At 38.2% G+C, this 15,201-nt stretch overlaps 1 protein-coding gene and 1 long non-coding RNA gene across 3 annotated transcripts in view; one reads left to right on the top strand and one right to left on the bottom strand.

Annotated features, from left to right (window-relative positions):
• SLC12A1 (solute carrier family 12 member 1) overlaps positions 1-15,201 on the top strand; it is a 98,608-nt gene that overhangs the window by 76,393 nt on the left and 7,014 nt on the right. For both annotated transcript variants that reach the window (XM_030814127.1, XM_030814126.1), the window contains exons 21-24: positions 2,901-3,044; positions 6,150-6,281; positions 6,512-6,623; positions 9,854-9,940. In XM_030814127.1, coding sequence (XP_030669987.1) covers positions 2,901-3,044; positions 6,150-6,281; positions 6,512-6,623; positions 9,854-9,940 — 475 coding nt within the window. The remainder of the gene's footprint in view (positions 1-2,900; positions 3,045-6,149; positions 6,282-6,511; positions 6,624-9,853; positions 9,941-15,201) is intronic.
• LOC115835460 overlaps positions 4,557-15,201 on the bottom strand; it is a 28,580-nt gene continuing 17,935 nt past the window's right edge. Inside the window, exons 3-5 of the long non-coding RNA XR_004030445.1 lie at positions 13,633-13,702; positions 7,878-8,039; positions 4,557-4,793 (exon numbers count right to left, since the gene is read on the bottom strand). This is a non-coding gene — a long non-coding RNA (uncharacterized LOC115835460). The remainder of the gene's footprint in view (positions 4,794-7,877; positions 8,040-13,632; positions 13,703-15,201) is intronic.

The raw sequence follows: 15,201 nt of genomic DNA, 5'->3' as shown, positions 1-15,201 counted from the left end.
AAAGCAAGCTGATTTTAGCCTTTAGAATAAATACTCTCTGTAATCTTCTGTCTCTATCATCTTTGAGGAAACTGCTACATCTAAAGCATTCGAGCAAAATTTGGTTTTGTCTCTCAGGCCTGCAATTTTGCAGCTTGCTCTGTTCTGGATGGGCTGTGCACATACCTTCAAGCAATTGTTGGAATCGCTCCCAGTTCACTTAGCCCGCTGACTCCATTACAAGAGAGGATTTATCTTTCTTTCCTTCTTTGTCCAAACTAGAGGACAAAGAGCATGGCAACCAGTGGCTAATCATAGAGCCCACTGGAGCCTGCCCAAAAAAAGAAAAGAGAAGAATCCCCTCCCAGGGCAGCCCTTACAGTTGCCACATCAGAGGAATGCAAAGAGCAGGTTACCCCATAAGTGGCCCCTGCAATACCCCAGAAGACAAAATAACAGCTAGGATGCTGTCATCCAGGACAGCGACAACAAAGTCTGGGTACCAGTGCTGCTGCTCTAGTGCAGCCTTCCATATAGAACCGTATCTTTAGGGTCCTCCTTTTAAAATGACATGTTCGATGGGCCATCATTTTGGGGGATTAACTTAGCCCATTACACCACGTGCCTGAGAGTGTTTAGGTTCATCTGATGATAAAGCGTAGGAAGGTAATAAAACAACTCTGAAATAATAATAATAAGCCACAGGAGGAGGGTCTTCATGGTGGGAAGCATATGCAGATCTCTTTGCATATGAACCCTGTAACTTGCTGGGTGATATCAGGCAAGTCACTTAGCCTATTAGTTTCTTCATCTACAAAATGAAGATGATAATAGTAGTAACTATCTCAGAGTTGTTTAGAAAGGAATAAAATGCAACACAGTCCCTGGCACCCAAAGAGTGTGCAATAAATAGCAACTGCTAAAATAACTCCCAGGCATCTCAAAATATTCAATTTGTTTTGCATGACTAGGCCCATTTCCAAAAGTTGCATAAACATACTGCCTACAGAATGCAGTTCTTGCTCTGTTCTTTAAGGACCTCCAAAACACTGTGCAGAAACTTTGTTTATTCTTTTTGCAAAGCTTGGGGGGTGGGAAAAGGAAAGGGTTACAGTTTTCCATTTCACAGATGGGAAATCTGATTACTTGCCTAATGTCACATAAAGCCAGCAGCAGAGCTGTAACCGGTCGTGACCCCCCAGTGCAATGCAGCTTGTCTTCACCTTTCAAAAGTCAGGGGTAAGCAACTTCTGTCTCAGCTTTAATACCATCAGTCTAATTTCTCAGATTTTCTGTAGCTGCTGATCTTGAGAACCTTTGAAGCTTTGGGGAAATCACATGGGTGATTTGACCTTAAATCTCATGCCACTAGCAAAAGATTAATTGCTAAGACCTGGAAAGGGGCCAGACAATTCTGTGTAGCTGAATAGCAGCATCGTCTAGGGATGTGACTGTCCTGACAGATTTAGTTAGTACATAATTGATAAATCTAGAGTTTGTATAGCTTCACTTCACAGATAGATAAGGCAATGGGCTCCAAGAGTTGACATTTACAGAAGCTTTCCCAGTGTTTTGTAACACTGAATCTAGGTTTTCTATCCTCTTCCTCTGAGCATTGCTCATTTTCTAAGGCTCTGTTCTCAGCAGGCAATAAGATGAGGGCATCTAACAAGAGTGCCACCTCACCCAGTGTAAGCAAGAAGCAAGAAGCCTCCTAAGTGTAGCACTGTCATATGACTACTTTGAAAGTCTTATTTACCCTGATCCAGTGCAGGGTGAGGTCAAAGAGAGATCCAGCACATTACATAGCAGCTAGGACATTTTCGTCACAATCAGAATCCAAAAAAGATAAAAGGCAGCCAGATACAACATCAAAGCTTGGATAGTGTGTCTAAACCGTGGGCAGGAAATTTTGCACTGCTTGACTCCTGTTCCAGACTAAAACGTGTCACAAGACCCCTTTTAGCAATTTGAACTCTGACAAGCACCCAGAAACCTCAGCTTTTATTTCTTTGACTTTGGTCACCCACTCCACAAAGTATTTTGCTTATTGAAAGGAATTGGTGGTGGATATTTTCCATTGTAGTTTGTATCCAGAGCCTATAGAGTTTATTGTAAGATTTTGTTATCTTTTCTTAATTCTTGCTGTCTAGTTTTATGTTTCAATTCATGAAGCATTGTTGTGTGGCTGATATATAGCCAGTGTACTTCCGTAATTTTGTCACTTCCAGTTGTAAAACATCTGACCCACTAGCTTAGGTCAGTAAATCAGTGGCTTACAGTGTGAAAGAATTTGTTTGTTTTTGCACGGTAGTGAATAAGGATGACATTAAATAGCCTCTCTTGTCCTCACAAATAAAAATGCAATAACTTCATGTATCATAACACATAGAGCTATTTTTCTAAGCTAGTTGTGACAACTTTCTGAATACAATTTCCTAAGATACATTACTTTTTCTCTCTTCTTTTGGAGACAGGATCTCACTCTATTGCCCAGGCTGCAGTGCAGTGGCATGATCATGACTCACTGCAGCCTCTACCTCCCAGGCTCAGGTGATCCTCTCACCTCGGCCTCCCAAGTAGCTGGCACTACACACCACACCCAGCTAATTTTTGTATTGTTCATAGGGATGGAGTTTCACCATGTTGCCCAGGCTGGTTTCAAACTCCTGGGCTCAAACGATACACTCATCTTGGCTTCCCAAAGTGCTGAGATTACAGGCATGAGCTACCCCACCCAACCAAAATATATTATTTTTATTAAAAGATAATATATAAAAATCATTTAGAAAAAAATTATACTATGTATAAACAATTATTTTATCACATACATACCATTTTAAATATTAAAAGTTTATAAGATTGTTTCTAGAAACTTTGTAGTTCTGAGTTAAGTAGGTGATTTTGTCTTCTTTCATCAGAGGAATTAGAGAGATTAGAACAGGAGAGACTAGCATTGGAAGCGACTATCAAAGACAATGAGTGTGAAGAGGAAAGTGGAGGCATCCGAGGCTTGTTTAAAAAAGCTGGCAAGTTGAACATTACCAAGACAACGCCTAAAAAAGGTAAGAACTTTTTAAAATTTGCAAAAAAGTTTACAAGATGAGTCACTATTTGAGCATCTATGAAGAGTCCGAAGTCAGCATCTAAGATGTTGGGGGCATTGAATGTGGGTAGGAACTGAAAGGTTTCTCTCCAGAAGGTAGTATGGATAAACGGTAGCAGCTATTGTCATTTATCAACCTCATTAAGTACTTTGTACCATCTTACTGTCAAAAATTATTTTTTAAATGTAATATTTGGTTTGGAAGTCAAATAGTGCTTAAGCAGATTTCATGCCATAAAACAGAAGTTTCTCAGTTAAGATGGAAAGGGGATAGAAATTTAAGAGCCAATACCCAAACTGTCTTATCCACATACACCCTTACCTTTCAGACATTTCAGGGAACTGAAATATGACTAGTACATGCAAATACGGTATCCAGCTGGAACGCTGATTTCAAAAAAAGCATCTTTATCACAAACCAGAATGCAGGACTTAGAACTTTATTGGTACTCACTACCTGTAGATTTCATCTAAATGGTACACTTATATGTGAACTTATGGTATTCAGTCCTGGGACAGAGGATCAGAGGTTGGGAGAGCTTGTTACACATTTTTTAAACAGATGATTCAAACGTTTGGTTTTTTGAAAATTACTTTCCGAAACGCTATGGGTTTGAGTTTAATGAGGTCCACAGTGACCTCTGCTGGTCAAAAATCAGAATGTTACCAGGCATTTACTTATGCACGAATGTCCTGTAGTTACTGAAGTCATACACTGGTGTGAGGCCAGGAAAAAATGGCTTCTCTGGGAGGGTCTCCAAGTCAAACAGCAGGATCCAAGTGGAGACTTAGCAGGCTTCTGGTCTAGGTTGACCAGCGCCAACCCTTTAAAGAGGCTCTTTGACAAGGCCATCTCCTACCCTGTAAATCGTTTGTCTGTTTGCTTCCCTACTATAACCCAAGGATGAAATTTCACCTGTAATATAATAGTTTTACATATCCACAGAGAATGATGGGAAATCCAGATATTGCCCCACTTCAAACACTCTGGCTACTGTCGAGTTCCTGGGATGCCCCATGGGCCGTGGCCTACTCCTTACAGTCCACCTTAAAATGACATAAATGATGTGCTTGAATTCAAGTTGAAGCTACATCAGGACTTTTAGGGTGAAAATATTTAAATAAGACTGTTCTGGATGCTAACTACTATCTTGTTTTCTTTCTAATTATTTGGTTTAACTGTGAAAAAAGTTAACAATCCATTAAATCTGCTCTATTAAGTGGTACAGTCTGGAAAATAATGGAAAATTCCAAAGTCATAGCCCAATAATGTGCTCTAACGAGAGAGAGGGAAGCATTAATGTCCTTATTATGAGAGCAGGACTTGTTATTTATTCTGGAAGCTTATTTCTGCATCACAATACTTGTTTTGGCAAAAATATACTCTTCCAAAAGTCAACATGTCAAATTGTTCAGAAAAGAAAAGTAATAATGTTATATACTGTTTTAATACCTAGAAGTTTAAACACAGCTCTAAAGTGGGCCCATTCACTACTCTGGGCTTCCGTTGGTTGTCAACTCTTTTGAGTTCTAGACCAGAACCAATCCTGCCCCCAGGTACCTGAGTGTGAACAGGAGGCCTCTGGCTGCTTTGACTTGTCTGTAAGTGAGGGCAGAGCTTGGTCCATTTTGTAAATAAATTTTTCTCCCTCATCGGTCCCAGGGATGTAAAAACAATATCAGATCATTGCTTCAGAACCGACAGACCCTAAACACAGAAACAGCAAAAGATAAAACAAAGCATCTTCAGAACCTCTTAGATCAGAGAGGAAGCCCTGAAGAAGCTGTCAGCCCTCCTCTAAGCACCAGGCTGACACCACCTCTTTGAAACAGAGCAATAAAGTCACGACTTTCAAAGACACAGATATGAGAAATGCTACATACACTGTGACAAATAAACCCCTCTTGGCAAACAGCAACAGGTCCAGTTCCAACACTGGCCGAGTTCCCTGGTACACTTTCACTGTATCCAAGTTAGGGTAGAAATCACATTTTAAAAAATTTTAGGCCGGGCGCGGTGGCTCAAGCCTGTAATCCTAGCACTTTGGGAGGCCGAGGTGGGCAGATCATGAGGTCAGGAGTTCAAGACCATCCTGGCCAACATAGTGAAACCCTGTCTCTACTAAAAATACAAAAAAATTAGCAGGGCGTGGTGGTGGGCACCTGTAGTCCCAGCTACTCGGGAGGCTGAGGCAGGAGAATGGCGTGAACACGGGAGGCAGAGCTTGCAGTGAGCCGAGATGGTGCCACTGCACTCCAGCCTGGGGGACAGAGCCAGACTCTGTCTCGAAAAAAAAAAAAAAAAAAAAAAAAAATTTTAACCATTTTATATGCACCCTTAATTATAACTCAAGTAAAGATGTTTTGTATTTCCATATTTTCTAAGCTTTTTTTCATCTAATTCACAAAGATTCAAATAGCTCAAATGGTTTTACTTTAGCTTCGCAAGATTCCTTGAAAAGAAAGCAGAGGAGTAAGCCAGGCCGACTAAGGGACTAAATAGTCATAGAGTTCAAGATGCACACGGTCCCTGGCAAATTTTATAAACCAGACCTGAATGGAACTTAAATCAAAATAGTGCTTCATGAATTAACTCCCTAAGGAAAGGATATTTCTGATTCTATGGCTTATTTCTAGAAAACCACTTACCACATGTTAAGTAAATGCAAAAATATTAATATCATTAAGGTGATTTATATCTGAGATTTCGGGTAATGGGAATATTCTGGCTAGTAGCATTGTTGCATGCCTAAATAATAACTCCACTCTGAGACAGATTACTAAAGGTCTGAAAAAATCCACTGTCTTTTAATAAAAACTATAATTATAAAGCTGTTTTACTTATTGACTGTCAATATTTTATTTAACTATTGAAGGTGGTCTAAATTATTCTGGGATTGGACTTTTATCTCTGCCTTTTGAAGAATAGAGTTGCTATTTATTTTAGGTATAATAAACATGAATCTGTGACCTTTTCTCTATTTTCATCACTAGATTGATTGGGAAGTTATTTTGTTTCTGCCCTCAAAAGCAAACAGATGCATCAATTCCTCTTTCGTTTCAGATGGTAGCATTAACACAATCCAGTCAATGCATGTGGGAGAGTTCAACCAGAAACTGGTGGAAGCCAGCACTCAATTTAAAAAGAAACAAGAAAAAGGCACAATTGATGTTTGGTGGTTGTTTGATGATGGAGGTAAAAACTTTCAGAAAATACACTAGGGACAAGAATTTCTATTTTGATAAACTTAAACTGCATGAGAAGGTATATGGGAACAATACTGGTTAAAGAATAACATTTCTGTGTTCTCCAAAGATTGTAACTTAATTAAGAGCTATCAATGTGGGAATGAATAAAGATACAAAGCTATTTATTTCCTCCCATTTAGATATACTCATTGTGTCATAATTTATTCTTTATTCCAGGGTTAACACTTCTTATCCCCTATATCTTGACTCTCAGAAAAAAATGGAAAGACTGTAAATTAAGAATCTATGTGGGAGGGAAGATCAACCGCATTGGAGAAGAAAAAATTGCGTAAGTAGTTTGCCACTCACATGTTAGGTCATTTCAGAGGTTTGTTGCTTTAATGCTTTAATTTTAATAACTTTAAGTGTCTCTGAGACACAATAGACTTAAAGACAAAGCCACCAGGATAGGCCTCGTGTTTACTTGGTTCTCTGGTCAGTAAATTATTCGCATATTTTTCCTGATCGCTGTCTTCAAGCAAGTCCTCTTATCCTCTGTCACAAATGCTTTCCAAAAGGAAGGTGCCACAGAAGCCTCATCTCAAGTCTTGAGTGGGAGCTTCGCTATCTCATATAATGCTTATTTTGTTCTGACCAGTAAAGGCATCCAAGAAAAGAAGAGCCTGAAGGAAATCTGCGTCCAGTTGCTTTTTCTGTGGGAATTCAAACCTCCTAATTCACGGCAGTCACTCTTAGCACAGCATAGGTAAAAGAGAACTAAATGGAGAGACTGCACCTGGGTTCTAGCCCCAGCTCTGCCATCAAGGAACTGCAGGACTTTGCAACAGTCTCCAAACGCATCTGGGTCCCCAGTTTCTCCTTTGTAGTTTGAAAGAGTTTAAAGGGATGACTGTAGAGAACTCTTTTAATTTAAAAAAAAAAATCCCACAGTGTAAGTCTGTATCTTTCTCATTAATTTAGCCATTGAGAGTTGATGCCAGTTGTGAGAATAATAAGCATGCTGAGAACATGACACATCTAGAGGTCTCTGGTGGAAATCCAGAAAACCACCTTCAGCAGCTCTTAGTCCCTCAGGACACTGAGGGACTAAGCTCTGAGCCCTTCCTGGAACCAGCACTTCCAGAAGTCACAAAATAATGACAGGCTTTATTCAGTAATTTTTAATATTTTTTCTTCCCTCTTCCCTCTTAGGATGTATTATGCTGTGAATGTGAGATATATATAGATATAGATATATAGATATAGATAGATAGATAAGGTATAACTATGTATAACTGTATAATGTATAACACACATACACACATAGTTATACATTGCTACATTGTTACATTCTGAGAAATGTGTCAGGCAATTTCATATTGTGCAAACATCATAGAGTGTACTTACACAAACCTAGATGGTATAGCCTACTGTACACCTAGGTTATATGGTATATGCTGTTGCTCCTAGGCTATAAATCTGAACTGAATACTCTAGACAAATGTAACACAATGGTAAATATTTGTATATCAAAACATAGAAACGGTACAGTAAAAATACAGCATAAAAGGTAAAAAATGGTCCACTTGTATTGGGCACTTACCATGAATGGAACGTGCAGGACTGGCAGTTGCTCTGGGTGAGTCAGTGAGTGGTGAGTGAATGTGAGGCCCCAGGACATGACCACACTACTGTAGATTTTATCAACACTGTTTACTTGGGCTACACAAAATTTATACAAAAATATTTTTCTTCAAAGCTGGACCTGGGAATAAAAAATATTTTTTCTTCAATAATAAATTAACCTTAGCTTAGTGTAAACATTTTTACTTTATAATTTCTAAGCTTTTGACCTTTTTGTAATAACACTGAGCTTAAAACATATTGTACAGCTGTGCAAAAGTGTTTTCTTTATATCCTTATTCTATAAGCTTTTTTCTATTTTTTAAATTGTTTTTTCTTTTTAAATATTTTTGTTAAAAACTGAAACATAAACACACACATTAGTGTAGGTCTATCCAGGGTCAGGATCATCAATATCACTGTCTGCCACCTCCACATCTTGTATCCCACTGGAAGGAATTCCAGGGCAATAACAGGCATGGAGCTGTCATCTCCTATGATAACAAAGTTTCCTCTGGAATACCTCCTAAAGAACCTGCCTGAAGCTGTTTCACAGTTCACTTTTTTTAATAAGTAGAAGGAGTACACTCTAAAATAATAATAAAAGGTATAGTATGTAAACACATAACCAGTAACAGTCATTTATTATTGTTATCAAGTATTATGTACTGTACGCAATTGTATGTGCTATATTTTTATACGACTGGCAGTGCAGTTGGTTTGTTTACACTAGCATCACCACAAATGTGTGAATAATGCATTGTGCTATGCCGTTACAACAGCTATGACATCACTAGGTGATAGGAATTTTTCAGGTCCATTATAATCTTATGGGACCACCATCGTATATGCAGTCTGTCATTAACCAGAAAGTTTTTATGTGGTGTGTGACTGCATATATATTATGCACATATGCATATATGTCTTTTCAATCAAAGCAATATGATATTTATATACTAATATTATATAGATTTAATTCTACTTAAAGAGGATCATATTAACATGGAAACTAACATAATGTCTATAACATTTTATATTTCTTAAAGCTGCCAATATTTTATTGGGACAATTAGTATAATTTGAAAATGTTTTGTGGCTTAGATGGTAGTCTGGCATCAATGTTAAATTTTCCAATTTCAAAAATTGTGCTCTCCTTATATAAGAGATTGTCCTTGTTCTTAGGAAATGCTCACTAAAAAATTTAGGGGTAAAGGTGCCTAATATCTGCAACTGACTTTAAAAGATTAGAGTAGATAGGTAGATAAAGATAGAAGTAAATAGATAGATAAATATAAAGAGAGAGAAACAAAGAAAATGGTAAATCAAACAGGACAAAATATAAACAATTGGTGAATTTGGGAGTTCTTTGTATTATCTTAAAAACTTTTCTGTAACTTTGAAATTATATCAGAATTATCAGTTGCCAGGAAAAAACCATATACATATATGAGGTTTTATAATATATATGATGGTTTATAATGTTATAATACGTTTATATATTATATAATTTAGATATGTTTGTATATATAATTAATCATATAATTTATCATCTTATGATATATGATAACTGTTTGTCAGTAGCTTGTCAGTACCTCTATAAAAATTATCACCAATATAATAGTCCATAAGTATTAAGACTTGCTGTCTTTCAAATAATAAGAAATGTGGACAGATTTGCATTCTGTTCCCTGTGACATAAATGCAGAGTTGGATTGGCTGTTGCCAGTGTCTGCACCTACAGGGGTTTCTTTATGCCTTCAGTGAAATAGCTTGGTCCACAATTAATGCGTTCATCAAGTACTGTAATGAAAATCAAACACCAACCAAAAAGCCTCGTCTGAAAGCTAAGCTGAAATAAGACATGATTGCTTTTGATATCTTAACTCAAACACAAAACTCTTTGATTGAAAATAGTTAAATATGCAATGATGAAGTATTTTCCTTTTATATTTTCAGAATGGCCTCCCTTCTGAGCAAATTTAGGATAAAATTTGCAGACATCCATATCATTGGTGACATCAACATTAAGCCAAACAAAGAGAGGTATGAAATATTTAACAAGAGCCATTGATTACCCATGGTACTCTCTCATTCTCTTTTGTGTTGATTATCAAACAGTAAAAATGTTATGTATTTACTGCAGTGACTTCTTGATAGGATCTAATACGAAGGGCCTTCAAATAATCATGACATGGAACTAACAAGTACATTCTAAAGGGAAGAAAAGCTTTTACAGTGAAGATAAGCCTGAGGGAGAATTGTTGAAATAGATTAGTTAGTATTTTAGAATTGCCCTTCCTGTTCTTGGTTTCTGTGGTGGCAAGAGTAGCACGAAGTGCAAAGTCATACTATTCTGACCGGAGCCATCAGGGCAAGTTTTGTTATTCAGAGTTACTTGTGGGGCAGCCTGGAAGGGGAGCTCTGATGGAGAAGATGTAGAAATAGCTTGTGTCTTCTTGGCACACTAACAATACCAACTCTAAAGGGCCATTTTAGCTTTTAGGCATTAAAGGCCCAACAGGGAAGGCTTATGAATTTTGGGGGGACGTCTAAAACTATTTGAAGCCTGGAAAAGAAATGTATTGGCTCCAAAATAAAAAAAAAAAAAGAAAATGACAAAATAAAAGTAATCATTTAAATATCTTCAAAATGTGACATTATTTTAATCCTCATTAATTGTTATATTTATCAACTCCATTAGTGTCTTAGTCAGCTCAGGCTGCTATACCAAAATGCGATGGACTGGGTGGATTAAACAACAGACATTTATTTCTCACAGCTCTGGCAAAGTTCTGGGAAGTCCAAGTTCAAGGTGCTAAATTACTCAGTTCCCTTTGAGGGCCCTCTTCCTGGTGTGTAGATGGCCACCTCCTTGCTATGTCCTCACATGGTGGAAAGAATTCTGCTGTCTCTTTCTCCTCCTATAAGGGCACTAATCCTAAAATAGGGAACCTACCCTCATGAATTCATCTAAACCTAATTACCACCCAAAGGCTTCACCTCCAAATACTATCACATGGAAGTTAGGGCTTCAACACATGAATTTGAGTGGGGGGACACAAGCATTCAGCTTATAACAATGATATTTTGGGGGGGTTTTGTGGTTTTTTTTTTTTTGAGACAGGGTCTCACTCTGTCACCCAGGCTGGAGTGTAGCAGTGCAATCTCAGCTCACAACAACCTCTGCCTCCTGGGCTCAGGTCATTCTCCCATCTCAGCCTCGTAGGTAGCTGGGACCTCAAGCACGTGCCACCACACCTGGCTAATTTTTTGGTAGCGACGGGCTTTCGCCACGTTGCCCAGGCTGGTCTCAAGCCCCTGAGCTTAAGCCATCTCCCTGCCTTAGCCTCCCAAAGTGCTGGGATTACAGGCATGAGCCATTGCACCCAGCAACACTGATATTTGAAAACAGCTGTAGGTTAGATCTTCACAGTAGTTTGCAAGGGTGCAAGAAGATTGTTTAAAAACCATGGCCAATTATAAATTAAATTAAATATTTAGAGTTATCATTTAACAATTATAAAATGTCTTCAATTATTTATAGTCTAAAATCATTTTCTGTTGCATTCAGATGTAATTTAATACATTTGATTTCGTGTGGAGTGGGGCCTCCAAGAGGAATCATACAGAGGGATGTGAAGGTCCTGGAATGGCTTAGATTACCATGGTTCTGTCAGATCTCTTCCCTTTTCTGTTGACCATCATTTCTTCTTCCTTTTGTACTTCTTGATGGATTATAATTCCACAGTTTTCAAGGCTTCTTGCCTCTTTCCTTCCTTTGATTTATTGCTATTCTATATGAGCTTAATAACTAACTGAAAATTATTCCAATTTAAGATGCATTCCTACTGATCAAACAAACTTTAATTTCATATTCTTTGAGGTTGTTCATGATCCTTCCAAGGAGATGGGTCAGTTAAAATGGCTTTACAAAACACCTTAACTGCAAGGTGCTGTGGCTCACGCCTGTAACCTCAGCACTTTGAGAGGCCAAGACGGGAGGATCGCTTGAGCCCAGGAGTTCCAGAGCAGCCTAGGCAACATAGCAACACTCCAAAAAATTGCAAAAATTTGCCAGGCTTCGTGGTGTATGCCCATAGTCCTAGATACTCAGGAGGCTGAGGCAGGAGATCATGTGAACCTGGAAAGTCAAGGCTGCAGTGAGCCATGATCACCCCACTGCACTGCAGCCTGGGTGACAGAGTGAGACCCTATCTCAAAAAAAAAGAAAAAGAAAAAAAGAAAAAGGAGCCGAGCACTGTGACTCACATCTGTAATCCTGGCACTTTGGGAGGCTGAGGCAGCAGATCAGCTGAGGTCAGGAGTTTGAGACCAGCCTGACCAACACGGTGAAACCCCATCTCTACTAAAAATTCAAAAATTAGCCAGGCATGGTGGTGGGTGCCTGTAGTCCCAACTACTCAGGAAGCTGAGGCAGGAGAATCACTTGGACCTGGGAGTCAGAGGTTGCAGTGAGCCGAGATCGCACCACCGCACCTCAGCCTGGGTGACAGAGCAAGACTACATCTCAAAAAAAAAAAAAAAAAAAAAAAAGAAGAAGAAAAGAAAAATACATTAACTGTGATCAGAAAGCTATAATCGACAGTGTTAAACTGATTATTACTTTGTGATATTTCTTTACATCATACTCTACTGCCTTACATTCTTATATTTCTACAGTTGTAAGTACATAAGAAAAATTAAGAACATATAATTTTCATCAATAAATGGAATTAACATTCTGATATGAACTGGGTTGTCATACAATAATCTCTAGTAGCCTTCCACTTTTTATTCAAAGAATTTCCATTCTCTATGTCATTGCATTTTGGCATTTGCAGTGATATAATCAAACAAGCTCATCATATGGCTCTAATTGGTAGAAATACATCCTCTTTCATAACAGCAAGTCCAACGATTCCTTAGTACATGCCACTTAGCAATAGGGCATAGCTGGCCAGTGCTCTGCAAGATAGGGCCATTTTCTGTTGTCTAGAGGGTAGTCACTGTGTCTTCTACTGACTTTGGATTTCCTATAAGCCCTAGCTTAACGCTGGGCATGAATTATCCACCCACTTCATTTTATTTATTTATTTATTTATTTATTTATTTATTTATTTATTTATTTTTGAGACAGGGTCTGACTCTGTCGTCTAGGCTAGGTTGCAGTGGTACAATCATAGCTCATTGCAGCCTCTAACTCCTGGGCTCAAGAGATTCTCCTGCCTCAGCCTCTTGAGTAGCTGGGTCTACAGGCATAAGCCCCTATACCCAGTTTTTTTGTTTTTTTTTTTTTTTTGTAAAGAAAAGTCTCACTATGTTGCCCTGACTGGTCTCAAACCCCTGGGCTTAATTGATCCTGCTACCTTGGCTTCCCAAAGTGCTGGAATTACAGGTATTACCCACTACATCTGGCCTCACCCACTTCTTGTAGCCAAATTCTCCTTGCTGTTGTTGGTCTTATCCTTAGCTAAGCATTATCAATGTTTGCTGATTAATTTGTCCCTATATTTCTTTGTCTCTTTACTTGTCAATCTGGTTTTCTCAACCCAAGTCCTTGTTTCCTTCCCCTTCTTTCATAATAGTCTCTATCCAGCTGCCATGGTCACCACCCTGCATAGCCATCCTTTCTGTCCTGTTGCTGAGGAGGCTGATGTACCTCTTCCATTAACCAAGCCTCTTTATTCTTTGAATACTTTTCATAGTCTAGACACTTTTCTTCTTACTACTCTGACCTTTGTCCCAAGATGTCCTCTTCTGATGTCCATCATGTTAATTTGGTATTTGTCACATGTCCTCATTATCCTGGAATAAAGAGAATTAATTTTTTTGTCAGGAAATAAATTAGTTTTCAAAATTTTGGAGATTTTCTCTCTGTTGTTTCAAGGTGTTAAGGAAAATGCAGAAAAAAAAATCCATTCTTACTGAAATAAAAGAATCCTTGTGGCCAATATACCCTGCTGACGAAACAGGAGACCACCAGGAGTGTGCTGGAAGAGCCATCCTCCTCTCTTCAGCCTCCTACCATAGTGATGCCATATTACCTCATAAAACAGTCCATATCTGATGTTGGCAATGGCTGTTCCAATACCTGAAGGTAACCCTAATGTAGAAGACAGTATGGTCATTCAGTAAATCTCACGGATGGCCACTAGTAGCGCATCTGGCACATTTGTAATACCTTAATTAAGGCAACTCCTCTGGATGGTCTAATCAGAGAAAGAGAACTCTTCCTCTGGGCTGATGCAGCCCCAGACCCAGGGGCTAAGGCTTAGAGAATAGAACACTGGCTCAATTTCAGCTCCCACTTGGACCTTGGCCAGGCGGCCCTTACCTACTGTTAACAACTATCCCCTGATCACTCACTATTCTTTCTTGGTTGCCAGGTGATACACAATGTCAAAAATAGTTCGTCAATGATTTCCATGTTGGAGGCTAATTTTAAATGCCCTCAAATTGCCTTTAATAAATCTTTTGACTACCATAAAACATCAGTAAGTCTTGATGGAGGAATTTTATCATAGAAACATTATCTATAAACATGGTAGGGCAAGGGTGAAAGGGAGTACAAAAGCAAAGTTAATGAGAAAATAATTGAGCCAGGAGAAACTGAAAAGCTCTTGCACTTAAATTCTATTTTTTATTGTATAGACTGAATTAAATGTCATAGGACAAAAAGACAACAATTTTTATGTGGAAATCAAAGAGAAACTAGAAGCAATTAAGTAGGTAATTTAGTTTAAAGATGCTAGAGTAGTCCCAGAAACAATTGGTACATTACTTTGAGAGAAGAAATTTTATGTGGACTTAGGGGGAAAATATTATGCAATTTAAAAATTTTTAAACTTTATTATGAGGAACAAGGATGGGTAAGGCAGCAGTTAATTTTAAAAATTGAATTCTTATTTATATTTAACAGCATGTAACACTTGGCTTATTCTATAGTCAATTAAAAGTACTTATAAGGAAAAAAATCAGATTTAATGAGAATCAAAATAGAAATCTTGAGCTAGGCCAGGATCCTCTAGTGAAGAGAATGAAAAATGGCCAGCTCAGAGATGATCCAAAGGATAGACCAACCACAGATGAACATAGAGAAGGAGCAGTAAGAGTTCAAAGACAAAAATGGGCAAATATAGCCCCGTTATCACCCCCTGTGTCACTTAGCATGTTTCAATTGCAAGTAAAAGAAAACTTAACTCACAGTGATTTAGACAATAGGAATTACTTTCACATATAACTTAAAAATAAAATCATATTTTGGATTTCAGGGTAAGCTTGATCTAGGCTAATTTTGTAATCAA

This window comes from Nomascus leucogenys, chromosome 6, assembly GCF_006542625.1.
Source record: "Nomascus leucogenys isolate Asia chromosome 6, Asia_NLE_v1, whole genome shotgun sequence".
Taxonomy (NCBI): Eukaryota; Metazoa; Chordata; class Mammalia; order Primates; family Hylobatidae; genus Nomascus; species Nomascus leucogenys.
This window is presented reverse-complemented; position numbering and strand designations above follow the sequence as displayed.